Genomic DNA, 17342 nt, shown 5'->3' with positions numbered 1-17342 from the left:
TGTCTGTCTCCATGTTTGTGTGCTTTATGTAAAAAAAAAAAGCCTGGCTTTAAACACTTTCGCTAGGTATTTGAGTAACTAAAAACACAATATTTACATTTCATTGTGAAGTCCCCAACACAGCTCTCACCTCGCTCTGAATATAAACTATAGTTTGTAACGGTTACAACGATACTTCAAAAGTATCGCGATTCTCTGAAATTAAAAATGTCACGATTCCTACATTTATTAGTATCGATACTTCAAAGAATGACCGCGTTCCAGATTTGTACGAGACGTATTTCATGTTGGTGTGTGCAGTGCACGCTTCCAGTGCTCCCAGTGTATCTTCTCCTCACGCACGCATCAAAGCAGCAGCTGTAATGTGACAAACACTACAAGCGAGATGGCTGCATTAGTGATACACGGGTCGTGTCATAACCGTGTGACAAACTCAGTGCACATCATATTAATAAACCATACTATGTATAAAAAATCAGATGGGCCCAGAAATTTTACGCAGTGCATTTAATTACATGTTAAGCATTTTTCTCCCATAGAAACTGTTATAAGAAAAGGCTTAATGTGACTTACTGTACTAAGACAGTGATATTAAAAGACCAAACTCAGTGCACATCATGTTAATAAACCATACTATGTAGAAAAAATCAGATGAGCCCAGAAATTGAACGCAAAGTAAAATTAGTAAACTGCATGATGTTCTTGATTTGGGGTATAAATGCATGGTTTTTGTCTCTTTTGAAAGGTAGGTATGTGTCGTGTTTTCGAGGTTATCTTATTTTTTTTGCTTTGGTTTTTGGAATGCTAACAGGTTAAAACTGTAAAAACAAATGGCTTAGCAGGTCTAGCCTGTTTGACAAGTTTAATCAGTTCCCTCTCATATTAAACTAACCCACTCACACTACTCTCTCCGTCTGCCTAAACAAAATCTCCTCATTATTCTATTTAGCATTTTTCTACCTTCTTATTCTTTTAAGACCATGTTTGATAATTTCTGCCTACATCTACCCTGTCTCTGTTTGTGTATTTGTGTATGTGTGTGTGTGAGAGGTAGAGATATAGAGAAAGAGAGAGAGGGCTTGGTTTCTTTTGAAAAGCAAGAACACAATGGGGTCTTTCTCAGATGGGTTCTGTCTCCATTAAAGACCCTGGGAACACCGACCCCTAAACCTCCTCTTAAAGGGCCAGAGGACTCTCATCCCAAGCAACCTGAGAGCAGAGCAACTGGCCCTTGCATTTTCATTGGAAGAAGGAGGAATTAATTATTCATGAGGGGAGCGTAAATCCCCCCCATCCTACACTATCTGCATTCACCCAAACAAACTTAACTCAAATTTATCATTTCTCCTGAGTCCTGTATGAACATGCTGTACAATTCACCTGCAGATATAACCATGAGAGCAACATAACCAAGAAAATAAGAGAATATACACTAACTACTCTGTGTGTTTAAGTCTGTCTTCGTTCGAGAAAATATGCTCATTTTGGGTAGAAGTTAGTTGTTTTACTTAAGTAGTGAGTAGTTTCCACACATTAATATCATTTATAAAGACATCTTACCTTTAAAAGCTTTGTGATTCTAATTCAAATCCAAAAATCAAAAAAGTGACAAAATCCTAATAAATTTACCATTCACGAGTTCATACTTAAATATAATAAACAGAGTAAAGGGTTATGCATATTTGTCATTCTGTCAGGGGAGAGGGCTTCAAGCATGGTACTTACTCCCGAGCCCAGGGGTCCTGACCCCCGAGTGTTCCTCCACATGCTGGGCTAGGACAAGGCTGAAGGTAAGGAGTAGGGGTGATGGAGGGATGCTGAAATACTAGCAAAAATTAAGGTTGGACTGCTTTTATTATTTATAGGGGTTCTTTCTTGCGCTGATTTGATGTAGATGTGATTAATTGGCCGTGTTAATTATCTGTGCGTGCTCCTCCCAAAATTTGTTATTAAAACATCACTTCACGAGTTCACACTTAAATATAATAAACAGAGTGAATGGTTATGTGTATTTGGCATGCTGTCCGAGGAGAGATTTCCAAGAAATACAGATAGATTATCCTGCGGGAGAGGACACTGCCGCGGCAGTGGAGAAATACAGATAGAGGCTCCTGCAGGAGCGGACACTGCCGCGGCAGTGGAGAAATACAGATAGAGGCTCCTGCGGCAGTATATCAGTACAGTAAAGGGTCCTGCAGGTGAATAAAGATAGAGCCTCCTGCGGGAGCGGACACTGCTACGGCAGTGGAGAAATACAGATAGAAGCTCCCCAGTGGAGAAATACAGATAGAGGCTCCTTCGGGAGCGGACACTGCTGCGGCAGTGGAGAAATACAGATAGAGGCTCCCCAGTGGAGAAATAAAGATAGAGCCTCCTGCGGGAGCGGACACTGCTACGGCAGTGGAGAAATACAGATAGATTCTCCAGCGGGAGCGGACACTGCCGCAGCAGTGGAGAAATACAGATAGAGGTTCCTACAGGAGCAGACCCTGCCGTGGCAGTGGAGAAATACAGATAGAGGCTCCTCAGTGGAGAAATACAGAAAGATGCTCCTGCGGGAGCGGACACTGCCGCGGCAGTGGAGAAATACAGATACAGGCTCCTGCGGCAGTTGATCAGTACAGTAAAGGGTCCTGCAGGTGCTGTCACTGCTGGGATAGTGGAGAAATACAGGTAGAGGCTCCTGCGGGAGCTGGCACTGCGGTAGCAGTGGGGAAATATAGATGGAGGCTCCTGCGGGAGCGGAAACTGCTGCGGCAGTGGAGAAATACAGATAGAGGCTCCTGTGGGAGCGGACACTGCTGCGGCAGTGGAGAAATACAGATAGAGGCTCCTGCGGGAGCGGACACTGCTGCGGCAGTGGAGAAATACAGATAGAGGCTCCTGCGGGAGCGGACACTGCTGCGGCAGTGGAGAAATACAGATAGAGGCTCCTGCGGGAGCAGACACTGCTGCGGCAGTGGAGAAATACAGATAGAGGCTCCCAAGTGGAGAAATAAAGATAGAGCCTCCTGTGGGAGCGGACACTGCTACGGCAGTGGAGAAATACAGATAGAGGCTCCTGCGGGAGCGGACACTGCTGCGGCAATGGAGAAATACAGATAGAGGCTCCGCAGTGGAGAAATAAAGATAGAGCCTCCTGCGGGAGCGGACACTGCTACGGCAGTGGAGAAATACAGATAGATTCTCCTGCGGGAGCGGACACTGCCGCGGCAGTGGAAAAATACAGATAGAGGCTCCTGCGGCAGTAGATCAGTACAGTAAAGGGTCCTGCAGGTGCTGTCACTGCTGGGGTAGTGGAGTAATACAGGTAGAGGCTCCTGCGGGAGCTGGCCCTGCGGTAGCAGTGGGGAAATATAGATGGAGGCTCCTGCGGGAGCGGACACTGCTGCGGCAGTGGAGAAATACAAATAGAGGCTCCCCAGTGGAGAAATACAGATAGAGGCTCCTGCGGGAGCGGACACTGCTACGGCAGTGGAGAAATACAGATAGAGGCTCCTGCAGGAGCGGACACTGCTGCGGCAGTGGAGAAATACAAATAGAGGCTCCTGCGGGAGCTGGCACTGCGGTAGCAGTGGGGAAATATAGATGGAGGCTGCTGCGGGAGCGGACACTGCTGTGGCAGTGGAGAAATACAGATAGAGACTTCTGCGGGAGCGGACACTGCTACGGCAGTGAAGAAATACAGATAGAGGCTCCTGGGGGAGTGGACACTGCTACAGCAGTGGAGAAATACAGATAGAGGCTCCTGCGGGAGCGGACACTGCTGCGGCAGTGGAGAAATACAGATAGAGGCTCCCAAGTGGAGAAATAAAGATAGAGCCTCCTTTGGGAGCGGACACTGCTACGGCAGTGGAGAAATACAGATAGAGGCTCCTGCGGGAGCGGACACTGCTGCGGCAGTGGAGAAATACAGATAGAGGCTCCCCAGTGGAGAAATAAAGATAGAGCCTCCTACGGGAGCGGACACTGCTACGGCAGTGGAGAAATACAGATAGATTCTCCTGCGGGAGCGGACACTGCCGCGGCAGTGGAGAAATACAGATAGAGGCTCCTGCGGCAGTAGATCAGTACAGTAAAGGGTCCTGCAGGTGCTGTCACTGCTGGGGTAGTGGAGTAATACAGGTAGAGGCTCCTGCGGGAGCTGGCCCTGCGGTAGCAGTGGGGAAATACAGATATAGGCTCCTGCGGGAGCGGACACTGCTGCGGCAGTGGAGAAATACAGATAGAGGCTCCCAAGTGGAGAAATAAAGATAGAGCCTCCTGTGGGAGCGGACACTGCTACGGCAGTGGAGAAATACAGATAGAGGCTCCTGCGGGAGCGGACACTGCTGCGGCAGTGGAGAAATATAGATAGAGGCTCCCCAGTGGAGAAATAAAGATAGAGCCTCCTGCGGGAGCGGACACTGCTACGGCAGTGGAGAAATACAGATAGAGGCTCCTGCGGGAGCAGACACTGCTGCGGCAGTGGAGAAATACAGATAGAGGCTCCCCAGTGGAGAAATAAAGATAGAGCCTCCTGCGGGAGCGGACACTGCTACGGCAGTGGAGAAATACAGATAGATTCTCCTGCGGGAGCGGACACTGCCGCGGCAGTGGAGGAATACAGATAGAGGCTCCTGCGGCAGTAGATCAGTACAGTAAAGGGTCCTGCAGGTGCTGTCACTGCTGGGGTAGTGGAGTAATACAGGTAGAGGCTCCTGCGGGAGCTGGCCCTGCGGTAGCAGTGGGGAAATATAGATGGAGGCTCCTGCGGGAGCGGACACTGCTGCGGCAGTGGAGAAATACAAATAGAGGCTCCCCAGTGGAGAAATACAGATAGAGGCTCCTGCGGGAGCGGACACTGCTGCGGCAGTGGAGAAATACAGATAGATTCTCCTGCGGGAGCGGACACTGCCGCGGCAGTGGAGAAATACAGATAGAGGCTCCTGCGGCAGTAGATCAGTACAGTAAAGGGTCCTGCAGGTGCTGTCACTGCTGGGGTAGTGGAGTAATACAGGTAGAGGCTCCTGCGGGAGCTGGCCCTGCGGTAGCAGTGGGGAAATATAGATGGAGGCTCCTGCGGGAGCGGACACTGCTGCGGCAGTGGAGAAATACAAATAGAGGCTCCCCAGTGGAGAAATACAGATAGAGGCTCCTGCGGGAGCGGACACTGCTACGGCAGTGGAGAAATACAGATAGAGGCTCCTGCGGGAGCGGACACTGCTGCGGCAGTGGAGAAATACAAATAGAGGCTCCTGCGGGAGCTGGCACTGCGGTAGCAGTGGGGAAATATAGATGGAGGCTGCTGCGGGAGCGGACACTGCTGTGGCAGTGGAGAAATACAGATAGAGACTTCTGCGGGAGCGGACACTGCTACGGCAGTGAAGAAATACAGATAGAGGCTCCTGGGGGAGCGGACACTGCTACAGCAGTGGAGAAATACAGATAGAGGCTCCTGCGGGAGCGGACACTGCTGCGGCAGTGGAGAAATACAGATAGAGGCTCCCAAGTGGAGAAATAAAGATAGAGCCTCCTTTGGGAGCGGACACTGCTACGGCAGTGGAGAAATACAGATAGAGGCTCCTGCGGGAGCGGACACTGCTGCGGCAGTGGAGAAATACAGATAGAGGCTCCCCAGTGGAGAAATAAAGATAGAGCCTCCTGCGGGAGCGGACACTGCTACGGCAGTGGAGAAATACAGATAGAGGCTCCTGCGGGAGCGGACACTGCTGCGGCAGTGGAGAAATACAGATAGAGGCTCCCCAGTGGAGAAATAAAGATAGAGCCTCCTACGGGAGCGGACACTGCTACGGCAGTGGAGAAATACAGATAGATTCTCCTGCGGGAGCGGACACTGCCGCGGCAGTGGAGAAATACAGATAGAGGCTCCTGCGGCAGTAGATCAGTACAGTAAAGGGTCCTGCAGGTGCTGTCACTGCTGGGGTAGTGGAGTAATACAGGTAGAGGCTCCTGCGGGAGCTGGCCCTGCGGTAGCAGTGGGGAAATACAGATAGAGGCTCCTGCGGGAGCGGACACTGCTGCGGCAGTGGAGAAATACAGATAGAGGCTCCCAAGTGGAGAAATAAAGATAGAGCCTCCTGTGGGAGCGGACACTGCTACGGCAGTGGAGAAATACAGATAGAGGCTCCTGCGGGAGCGGACACTGCTGCGGCAGTGGAGAAATATAGATAGAGGCTCCCCAGTGGAGAAATAAAGATAGAGCCTCCTGCGGGAGCGGACACTGCTACGGCAGTGGAGAAATACAGATAGAGGCTCCTGCGGGAGCGGACACTGCTGCGGCAGTGGAGAAATACAGATAGAGGCTCCCCAGTGGAGAAATAAAGATAGAGCCTCCTGCGGGAGCGGACACTGCTACGGCAGTGGAGAAATACAGATAGATTCTCCTGCGGGAGCGGACACTGCCGCGGCAGTGGAGGAATACAGATAGAGGCTCCTGCGGCAGTAGATCAGTACAGTAAAGGGTCCTGCAGGTGCTGTCACTGCTGGGGTAGTGGAGTAATACAGGTAGAGGCTCCTGCGGGAGCTGGCCCTGCGGTAGCAGTGGGGAAATATAGATGGAGGCTCCTGCGGGAGCGGACACTGCTGCGGCAGTGGAGAAATACAAATAGAGGCTCCCCAGTGGAGAAATACAGATAGAGGCTCCTGCGGGAGCGGACACTGCTGCGGCAGTGGAGAAATACAGATAGAGGCTCCTGCGGGAGCAGACACTGCTACGGCAGTGGAGAAATACAGATAGATTCTCCTGCGGGAGCGGACACTGCCGCGGCAGTGGAGAAATACAGATAGAGGCTCCTGCGGCAGTAGATCAGTACAGTAAAGGGTCCTGCAGGTGCTGTCACTGCTGGGGTAGTGGAGAAATACAGGTAGAGGCTCCTGCAGGAGCTGGCACTGCGGTAGCAATGGGGAAATATAGATGGAGGCTCTTGCGGGAGCGGACACTGCTGCGGCGGTAGAGAAATACAGATAAAGGTTCCTGCGGGAGCGGACACTGCTGCGGCAGTGGAGAAATACAGATAGAGGCTCCCCAGTGGAGAAATAAAGATAGAGCCTCCTGCGGGAGCGGACACTGCTACGGCAGTGGACAAAATACAGATAGAGGCTACTAAGCGGAGAAATACAGATAGATTCTCCTACGGGAGCGGACACTGCCGCGGCAGTGGAGAAATACAGATAGAGGCTCCCCAGTGAAGAAATAAAGATAGAGCCTCCTGCGGGAGCGGACACTGCTACGGCAGTGGAGAAATACAGATAGAGGCTACTCAGTGGAGAAATACAGATAGATTCTCCTGCGGGAGCGGACACTGCCGCGGCAGTGGAGAAATACAGATAGAGGCTACTCAGTGGAGAAATACAGAAAGATGCTCCTGCGGGAGCGGACACTGCCGCGGCAGTGGAGAAATACAGATAGAGGCTACTCAGTGGAGAAATACAGATAGAGGTTCCTGCGGGAGCGGACACTGCCGCGGCAGTGGAGAAATACAGAGAGAGGCTACTCAGTCGAGAAATACAGATAGAGGTTCCTACAGGAGCAGACCCTGCCGTGGCAGTGGAGAAATACAGATTGAGGCTCCTCAGTGGAGAAATACAGAAAGATGCTCCTGCGGGAGCGGACACTGCCGCGGCAGTGGATAAATACAGGTAGAGGCTCCTGCGGCAGTAGATCAGTATAGTAAAGGGTCCTGCAAGTGCTGTCACTGCTGTGGTAGTGGAGAAATACAGGTAGAGGCTCCTGCGGGAGCTGGCACTGCGGTAGCTGTGGGGAAATATAGATGGAGGCTCTTGCGGGAGCGGACACTGCTGCGGCAGTGGAGAAATACAGATAGAGGCTCCTGCGGGAGCTGGCACTGCGTTAGCAGTGGGGAAATATAGATGGAGGCTCCTACGGGAGCGGACACTGCTGTTGCAGTGGAGAAATACAGATAGAGGCTCCTGCGGGAGCGGTCACTGCTAAGGCAGTGAAGAAATACAGATAGAGGCTCCTGTGGGAGCGGACACTGCTACGGCAGTGGAGAAATACAGATAGAGGCTCCTGCGGGAGCGGACACTGCTACGGCAGTGGAGAAATACAGATAGAGGCTCCTGCGGGAGCGGACACTGCTGCGGCAGTGGAGAAATACAGATAGATGCTCCTGCGGGAGCTTGCACTGCGGTAGCAGTGGGGAAATATAGATGGAGGCTCCTGCGGGAGCGGACACTACTGTGGCAGTGGAGAAATACAGATAGAGGCTCCTGTGGGAATGGACACTGCTGCAGCAATGGGGATATACAGAAAATGCTGTGGCAGTGTGGGAATTTGGTATGGCTCCTGCGGGAGCAGGATGCTTCTGGGACAGCTGGAGTGAGGTTGGGCCATTATAGATGGATTAAGGGATATTAAAGGGGGTTAGCTATGGTGGGTCAGGAGTTTGAGTAAACAGGGATAGACTGGCATTAAAGGGGTTGGCTGATGAGAGTTCAGTGAGCTTCTCTGATATGGAATCGATATGACCACCCCTAGGTCTTGGAGACCTCTGCCTTCTGACAAAATCTGTGTCCTGATGTTGCTGGATGTTACAGTGGGTGGTTCCAAGTGAGAGAGTTTGGAGAGACAAGTAGGGGTGTGGCGGAAGACAGAGAGAAGGAAGGGCAAGCATGCGAGGAGGAGGAAAAATAGCTGCCGGAACAAATTGCGGAGAGGTGTTCACGCGTGGGACGGCTCCAGGAGTGGAAGAAAGAGGGGGAAAGAGAGGGGGAATGGCGGGCATCGGGGCCTGCACTATTAGCGGAGGCATGCTTACACTTGGGACGGCTCTGGGAGCAGGAGCAGAAGAAAAGGAGGGTAAGAGTAAAGCGGTGAAGTGGGGGTTTCAATGGCGAGTCGATTTTTGCTGCACTACTGACACTCAATTAAAGTCAAAACACACTTTTGATGGGCAAAATTAACATGATTTCGCACAAAACATGCTAAAAATGCACAGAATAAGCATGTCTAGTGTGTTTTAATACAAATTGGAATATGTAAGGGAAGAAAATTAAGAATAAATAATATGTATTGAAGATTTACCCATTTGAACTTTTTAATTGTCATATAAGCAAATTATAACAAAACATTTTAGCAAATACACAATGAACAATTCATCTGGCTCAGGATCTTATGTTACAATGGAGTACATACATAGGAAGTTCATTATTCATACATTATTGACATCTTCTGTAAAAGTTGTATTCTGTAAAATATCGCACTCGTGTTCACTTACGATTGACATAGCAAATTTATGCCTTTTATTTATTTTCAGTTCCACAGTTACAAAAATGGAGCTATATACACAATAAATACACATAAAACATATTGACATCTTCAATATTCTGCCTGTCAATGATATGCATATTGTGTGGATAAGTGAAACACCACGTTATTAAAGAGCCATAAAACTCGTTAGTGTCTACTAGTGGCTGATTTCTTTCAAAATTCTCAAACTCCTTAAGGGGCATAAGTCGAACATGCCCAACGAGTTTCATTCTGATCGACCTTCCTTAACCCCAACAAAATGGTGCTTAAATTTGTTTGGCCAATGGCAGCCATGTTTTTTAAGATAAGCAAATGTCCTCATAGATACTTGTGCCCCTTCAGACAAAGACGCGGCATACCAAGTATCAAGTCGAATACCCAGTTTTCAAGCCGATCAGACCAACGATTGTCTAGTTATAGCCATTTATATAATTTTTTCTGTCCTATAGTGTCCCCAAGTGGCAGAAATTAGAAATTTTTTATTTGACCAAAGGTTGAGCTTATACACGTGTACAAAGTTTGGTGAAGATATCTCATAGCGTTAGCATAGACACTTTTTATGTGTACTGTTTCACGCAAAAAGTGAAATTTCAACTTTTTGGATAATTATTGATATTCAGTGTTCAGAGAATATTTCTGCAGTGGTTTGGTTCCCATTCGTTGAAAAACCTAGGACTATTTCGCAAAAGTAGGTTTAGGATATCGGTTCATTTTAAGGAAAAAAGGTGTTTCATAGACTATAATCTTGCACTGAACAATTATGTTCATACTAACCCAAGGATAGCAACAATGTTAAGTTTTTGCGTCTACATCAAGCGGTTTATGAGCTACAGCCAAAAATGTCTGAATTGTATTATTATTATTATTTTTTTTCCGCTGTAGTGCCCCCACTAGGGCCGGTTCTTTGCCAGCATGTCCCCTCATGAAGCTCCACATTCTGAACAAGTATCAAGTCTCTATGCCTTACGGTTTGGTCTGCACAATCAGTTTTAACTGTGAAAATAATAATAAAAAAATGTAAAATAGGGTTTCAGCACTGTGTGCTTGAACCCCTAATAACAATATAAACAGCACGTTGTATATATGAGTAGGCCTATGACTTAAACGGGCAGTTTTCCCCTCACACAAATTCCTGTGTTATAACTTTTAAGACTTCAAAACATACAAGTTTATAACCGACCAAGCTCTAAAAACAAATTTATAGCTGTCCTTGTAGAGAAATATGTAGCTTTGGAGCCACTGCAGTGACACTATACAAACGTTTCCAGAGTGAATACTCTGGTGCATCTACTGCGACGCTGTAGTTTCCTCACACGCTGCTCAAGCACAGCTCACGCTTGCATTGGCGTCACGCTAGCGTCTGCAACAGGAGCTGGAGGCCACTGGAAAGGATAAAAGTGGTAAGAAGTAGCAGGAGGAAAGTCTGAGATGTGAGGGCCTGTGTTGCAAGTGGAAGCAGATTCGCAGCTTTCTTCACATGCTGTAAGACATGAGAAGGGTGTACTGAAGATGCTTGAAATTTCCGTGATATTTAAACTGGGGGAGATACGTCCCCCTGCGTGATCTTCACCCCTGGTAAAATCATTACTATGCAATAACATGTGGACATATAGGACATATTGATTATTTGCTTAGACACTATCTGCAGATTTTACATTCTGTCAGTCAACTTCATCAGGTGCATCCTGGGATTGCATATTGGAAGACAAAATACACAAAATAGAGCTTTTTATTTTTACCAACAAGATCTCTCAAACTTTTTAAAGTCATTTTTAAAGGAGACTTATTATTTCCCTTTTTACAATATGTAATATAAGTCTCTGGTGTCATCAGAATGTGTGAAGTTTCAGCTCAAAATATCCCACCGATCATTTATTATCATTTTGAAAATACCTAATTTGAATGGAAGCAGAAACACACTGTTTATGGTGTCTGTCTCTTTAAATGCAAATAAGTTGCTACTCACCATTCCCTTTTACCAGAATAGAGCTGCATCATTACAGCTGGGACCTGCTAAAACATCTGTTTTGGTTCTGGTTATCATGTTTTTAGTGCTGAAATCATGCGTTTTAAACCATATAAGTTTAAACTTCTGAGATGGTCTGAGAACGGCTGACACAGCAAGCAAGTACTAGACTAAGTTCTCATTCACACACCAGTTTACGTTAAAAGCACACAAGTTAAGAAAACAGTCGGTTATGTCTGTGAAGGTAAACTGCTGGGAAATAAATTGCATGTTTATTTTAGATCTGTGTGGCAGCAGCAATATAGAGTAAATAAATCAATAAATCCACTGTTCTCTTGTCTCCTCTGAGGTTGGGACTCTAAACAGTTTTCTGTGCAGACAAAGACAGAACAGTTAGCATGTTCTGCTCAAACTTTCACCTTGATATTAGAGCTGCTACACCGTTACCGCTTACTAAACCAAATGATGGGCCTTGGACAGAAACTGACAGATTAAAGCTGCGGTAGGTAACTTTTGACGCTCTAGCGGTTAATAAACAGAACTGCTTGCGTCTTGTGGAAGAACATCGTAGCCGGAACTACTTCTCTCTGTTTATGTCTATGAAGAATCACAAAGGTACTGGGTTACTCCGCCGCGGTATCCCCGAAGCAATCTAAAATAGTCCGAATATAAACACTTATTATAGGTGCACCCTAGTGATCCAGGACAAGCCAAAAACACGGTTTGGAAAATGGATTCATTGTGTACTCACTTATTATGTTGATTTTTCTACATTTTGAACACTCTGATTGGTTGTTTTTTACCGGGAGCGATGGAGTTTCTGCAAATGGCAATAGGACACTGGGAGAATCCAGAGGAGCTTGATTTATTCACAGATTATCTGTCTCATATTCTACTGTCAGGACATAATGACAGGTTTAACAAATATGTAAAAAAAAATATTTGTACAAAAGTTACCTACTGCAGCTTTAAGAGGCGTAAAATTATTATAATAAGACCCCTTTGCCACATCACTAGGGGTGTGAAATCAGCAAAAGGCAAACCAAAACAAAGTTACTGGGTTAATCTTTTTAAAGTTTCCTTGGTCGGTAGATGCACTGTAGATCTGCTTATAGCACTTAAAACCTAGAAAAATCTTTTTTTCATTATGTCACCTTTAACTTTTCAGCCAACTGTCAAGCCATTAATAAAACGACTCATCCGTAGACAAATTCCGTCACATTTATAGAAAGCGTGTCTCGTGCTGTCTGTAGAGTTAGTTGTAGTCTGTAGGTGAAGGAAGGGGTGGTGGTGTCGGAGGAGGAGGGGAGGAGAGACACAGTTGAGTGGAGGAATGTGAGTCTGTCTGGAGGGGGAATGAAGGCGTCCTGATGGGAGAGGAGTTTGGAGGCAAAAGGAAAGTCTGACATAAAAACACGCGTCGCGTTTCCAAAAATAACACGCTCTGATTGAGCTTTCGGCGCTTCAACAGCCTACTTCACGTTCAGGATTATACTAAAAGATTTTGAGCCTAAAGAAGTGTGGGGGAAGTTTAAAAGAGAAGAAAGGAAGACTTTACCGCTTGTGCTGCTTTTGGAAACAGATTTCAGCAGATGATAATTTTGGGGAAAACTTTAGATCTGCTATTTTGAACCTGAGAATTCAAGTTATTCCCCTTTTTTTTCTCGCAATCTGTCCTTTTTTTTTTTTTTTTTTTTTTTGCTGAGGACTCTGTGTTTGCCCAAGAAGATTCGCTGATCTGTGGAGAGCTGAAACGATGCGATGATGATGCGATCCGTGACTGATTCTCACGCGACGCTGAGCAGAATGAGCGTCTCGAGCTTCACTCTGCTCCTCGTGACGGTGATGCGCCTCGGGGACGCGCAGAGTCTGTCAGGTAAGATACAGGCGGCATCATTTCTTAACAAATAGTTTCTTAAAAAAGTATTGTGTTTGAATACGGAGGTAAAATATAATCGGTGTGTTGTTTAAGGGCATATTGTGGTCTTTTAAGACACTCTAACGGTAATTCCTTTTTTTAAAAAATTGAAATGAGATAACAATTATCACTTTGCAAGCAAGTTATCATAGAATGAAGTTTAAAACAATGCAAAAATGCTTATGTTTGAAATGATACAACAATAGCTAAGTGTTAAAATGAAGATAATTATTGCCAAGTTAAAGACTGCAGCTGTAGATGTTCTGCAGTGTGAACTTGAGGGCAGCTTTTCATATTCACTAAAATAACCCTGTCTCAATCAATAAGTGTAAATAAATGCAATTCAGATAAATGAATAAATTATTGAGAAAAGAATTAGTGTCCAAAAGCCTTGGCTCTACTGTATAAGCATCTTTTGAATCTTCTTTATCGTCAGTAAATCTCATTTTGAGGCAGACACTTGATGATGGCTCGTGTCTCTTCATGCCACACCGTAGTTGATCTTCAGCTACTGGAGGAGAACTGTGTGTGCTGTGTGGGATTCAGAAGAATGTGTCTCAGGGGTCAGGCTGAATCAGATCACACAGAGGAAATGATGGATTGAGTTTGGGCCGAAGGGACGGATGAGAGGGGGATTTAAATAGACTGGGATAGAAAGGCACGGTGGGACTGAGATTGGTGTAGAAGTGGAAACAGAGGAGGAAAGGAAGAGTGATTTGTGTTAGTCTGGTGATAGTTGTAATAATAATGGAGAGGGATGTTTGCGGGGCTGTTTTTTTTTTTTTTTACTGAAGATCATTGACACTGTACCATTTTAAAAGACCTCACAAGATAATGTTAATGAGGAGGGCCTGCTCTCATTCTTTATTCATAGGGATTACTGCATAGGTACAGGTACTATACTGTAGGTACAAAGGTACACTTTAGGTCTTTGGATAGATGCTACAATGTGCAATACTGACCTATTGAAAGCATCTAAATATAAACATCATTGCATATTTACAGCTAAAGAAACTGAATAAATATTTTTCACAAATCTTTAATATTATAAAGATATTTGATTATTGGGTAGTTGACAAATGGCCAAGAAAAAGTACTTTTTTTTGGAAAACAACTTTAAAAAAAAAATATATATATATATAATAAATATGTATAAATTATGAAACCTGCAGTTTCACAAAATAGTAGTGGTCACTCATTTTTCAATGACTTCACATATTTTTATACATTTTCACTCAGCAGTACTGTAAATGTGTCCTGTGGTGTGACATTTAAAAAATACTAAGAAATTATATTAAATAAAATAAATAAAAAAATTACTGGAGACAGAATTGTTCATATTATTAAAACATTATCTTCTAAAGTGATATTTATTTTACATGAAAGTACTAATTAGAATCATTTTCACCATGAATAGATGAAGTTGATAAACGTTTCCCTACGAATGTCATTAAAACTTTTTCACCAACCTTACAGAACTGTTTGAAACTATACCTAAGGGGAGATATTATTGTAACTCCCTTAATGCCAAACTTGACTCCCGGGGAGCAGTTTTGGGGTTCAGTGCCTTGCTCAGGGACATCTAAGTCAGTGGTTCCCAACCTTTTTCAGCTCGCGGTCCACACAACCACACACATATGTTTGCCCATTTCAAAAAAATTAACTGCCCCGCTATTGTTGGGTTAATAACTTAGTACTCAGAAGCTAGATTGTTAACTGTATTTATTGAATGAACTAGGGCTGTGCGATATGGACAAAAAAAAAACCTATCGCGAATCCTTTGATCAATTTTGTGATTGTGACACACACCGGTATGATTTTACAGTCATAAATGCATTCAGGATTAATTTGAAACATATTTCAAAAAGAAAAGCAATTAGAGCTTTATCAGAAAGTTGTAACGTCTCTAGAACAGACATAAGTCAAAATTATCACTATAGTGAAGGTATAACAAAATGTATAAACTTATGGCAAAAAAATAAAATAAATAAAAACCCTGTGTCCAGGGACTTTTTTTTCTTTTTTGCCATGCATTGTTCATAGAGCTCATTAATTTTAGCGGTGCCTCAGGTGTTTGCAGTGTGTATACAGTATGTGTATGCGGTCAGCAGTGAGAGCGCATAAATATAACGTGAAAGCACATTGAAATAATGCACAAGTGCGAATCTCTCTGTTCGCAGCAGATTTCCTTTGCTCTGTCACAAAACCAGTCGTGCTTGCTCAGATACACGCTGTTCTGCGCGGAGAGAGTGTGCACACTTAAAACATGTCTCCTCTCACTTAAACTGTGTCCTGTGCACTCACAACTCTCTCTATGCTCATGTGTTAGATATTAATTATTTTTGCACGTTTTTATTTCTAGCCTTTTACCGTGTGCACTGTGAACGCTCTGATCGGTTAACATGGGCTCAGAAAAAAGGCGCATCACAGACAGTGTGTGATCCTGGATTTAGACATATGCCCAGTCTGTTCTGTTCTCACGCTAGGAGCAATGCATTCTGATTGGATCGGATAGCATACTACGGGAGGTCAGGGCCGCGGAAATTCATGCTATAAAGCGATTTAGAAATCGTGCACGCTCAAATCGTGATTTTATGATGATTTCTTTTAATTGAGAAGCCCTAGAATGGACTGGAAATGAACAGAAAATAATTGGCGGCCCACCTGCAATACCACCGCTATCCACTAGGGGTTGAAAACCACTGATCTAAGTCATGGTATTGCCGTGAAAATTAAATCCCTAAAAACATTGCATAACATTCATGAACACCATTCCATCTAAAACGTATTATTTTTGTTTTATTAATAAGTTTGTCTCTTCCTTCCTAGTGCTTTAATGTTGAATGTATCCAATTCCCGAGAACCTTCGTTTCATGATATCTGTTTGAAATAATGATAGAATATAGATGAATGGATCAACAGAGAAATTAATGTAATGTGCACTTAATTATGAACTCTGTGACCTACTGTGTTTTCCCTACAAATGTAACCACTTGTAAATTTCTTCTAAAACACAATATAGATTATTATTCTGTAATCACAAGCTTATTATGTAACTATTGAACCTGAACCTCACACAGGTCTATTCTGATCCTGAATAATAAGCAGTAATTCAGTCACTCAGCCAGGGCTGATCTAATGATATGATCATCTACGCATCTAGTCAGTAAATCTGGTTCTGTGAATACCGCTAAATCGTCATCACCTGCTTTCACATGGAGAGGCATTTAATAGACAGAGCAGTCAATCACTGACAAGCTACGCAATATCACGTTCATTATCCCAGATGAATCGCCTTCGATACCACATGTTGTTATTCCTATTCATCTCTAAACACGCCTTGGATGGACTGGCAGGAATATTAAACTCTTGAATAAAACTATTCCTGTTGCTTGTACCTCTCGAAGTTTATTTTGTTAAGTGTGCACCTGAATGTGACTAATGTTTCTTATGAGCCATTTTCAAAAAGTCAGTCTGATTTCCTCTTGACATGGCACATGAGAGATCGTTGATGTCACTCTGGATGAAATCATCTTCATGAGGTCAAAGGTTAAGGGTCAGGGCAGTGTCTGACAGCCTTGAGAAGATCCTAAACTGGCGTTATTAAGCGGGAATGAATTGGGAATGAGTTGTTTCATCCGAAGCTGGCCTAATGCTGGATTACACGCCTCTGCTATCTGTCCGGCTTCAGCTTGTTATCGGCTCCACGCTGACACAGGAATTTAAAACAGTTCAAAACATCCCCTAAAAAAATCAGTTCACAAAGCTACACCACACCAGTGGCATTGAAAAGAAGGTTTGACTGAAGAGTTCATGTGTTGTTTTTCTGTACTGCAGACAAGGGAGCAAACCCTCCCTTAGACTTAAACAGAAGAGCCCTCAGTTTGGGCTGGACTCCACTGAGAACCAGTGTCTCAACACAGGTCCTGCTTCAGCTCTTCAGCCATTAATAAACAAACAAAAACCGTCAATGAATCAGCACTAAAGTACCACACATTAGTTTAATTCACAGACGTTCTGGAAGCTTAAGTGATAAACTCTTCTGTACTGTTACCCTGATGATCTTCCTGCACTGTGTAGGGTCACGTTTCGTGGAGAGCCCGGGGAACGTGACCTCCTCTCTTGGGAAGCTGGTGGTGGTCCAGTGTGTCCTGCGAGGGGACGGCGAGGACCAGGGACCCCTGGAT

At 44.9% G+C, this 17342-nt stretch overlaps 1 protein-coding gene across 2 annotated transcripts in view; it reads left to right on the top strand.

The window, feature by feature from the left end:
- The first annotated feature begins 12457 nt into the window (after positions 1–12457).
- LOC128029385 (tyrosine-protein kinase receptor UFO) overlaps positions 12458–17342 on the top strand; it is a 29756-nt gene continuing 24871 nt past the window's right edge. Inside the window, exons 1-2 of one of the 2 annotated variants that reach the window (XM_052617145.1) lie at positions 12458–13113; positions 17236–17342. The exon at positions 17236–17342 is cut by the window's right edge and continues 101 nt beyond it. In XM_052617145.1, the coding sequence (XP_052473105.1) occupies positions 12999–13113; positions 17236–17342 (222 nt within the window). In that variant the 5' untranslated portion in view covers positions 12458–12998. The remainder of the gene's footprint in view (positions 13114–17235) is intronic. The other variant, XM_052617146.1, reaches the window with a different exon arrangement.

This window comes from Carassius gibelio, chromosome A15, assembly GCF_023724105.1.
Source record: "Carassius gibelio isolate Cgi1373 ecotype wild population from Czech Republic chromosome A15, carGib1.2-hapl.c, whole genome shotgun sequence".
Taxonomy (NCBI): domain Eukaryota; kingdom Metazoa; phylum Chordata; class Actinopteri; order Cypriniformes; family Cyprinidae; genus Carassius; species Carassius gibelio.
Note: the sequence above shows the minus strand (reverse complement) of the source record. Positions and strands in the feature narration are given on the sequence as shown.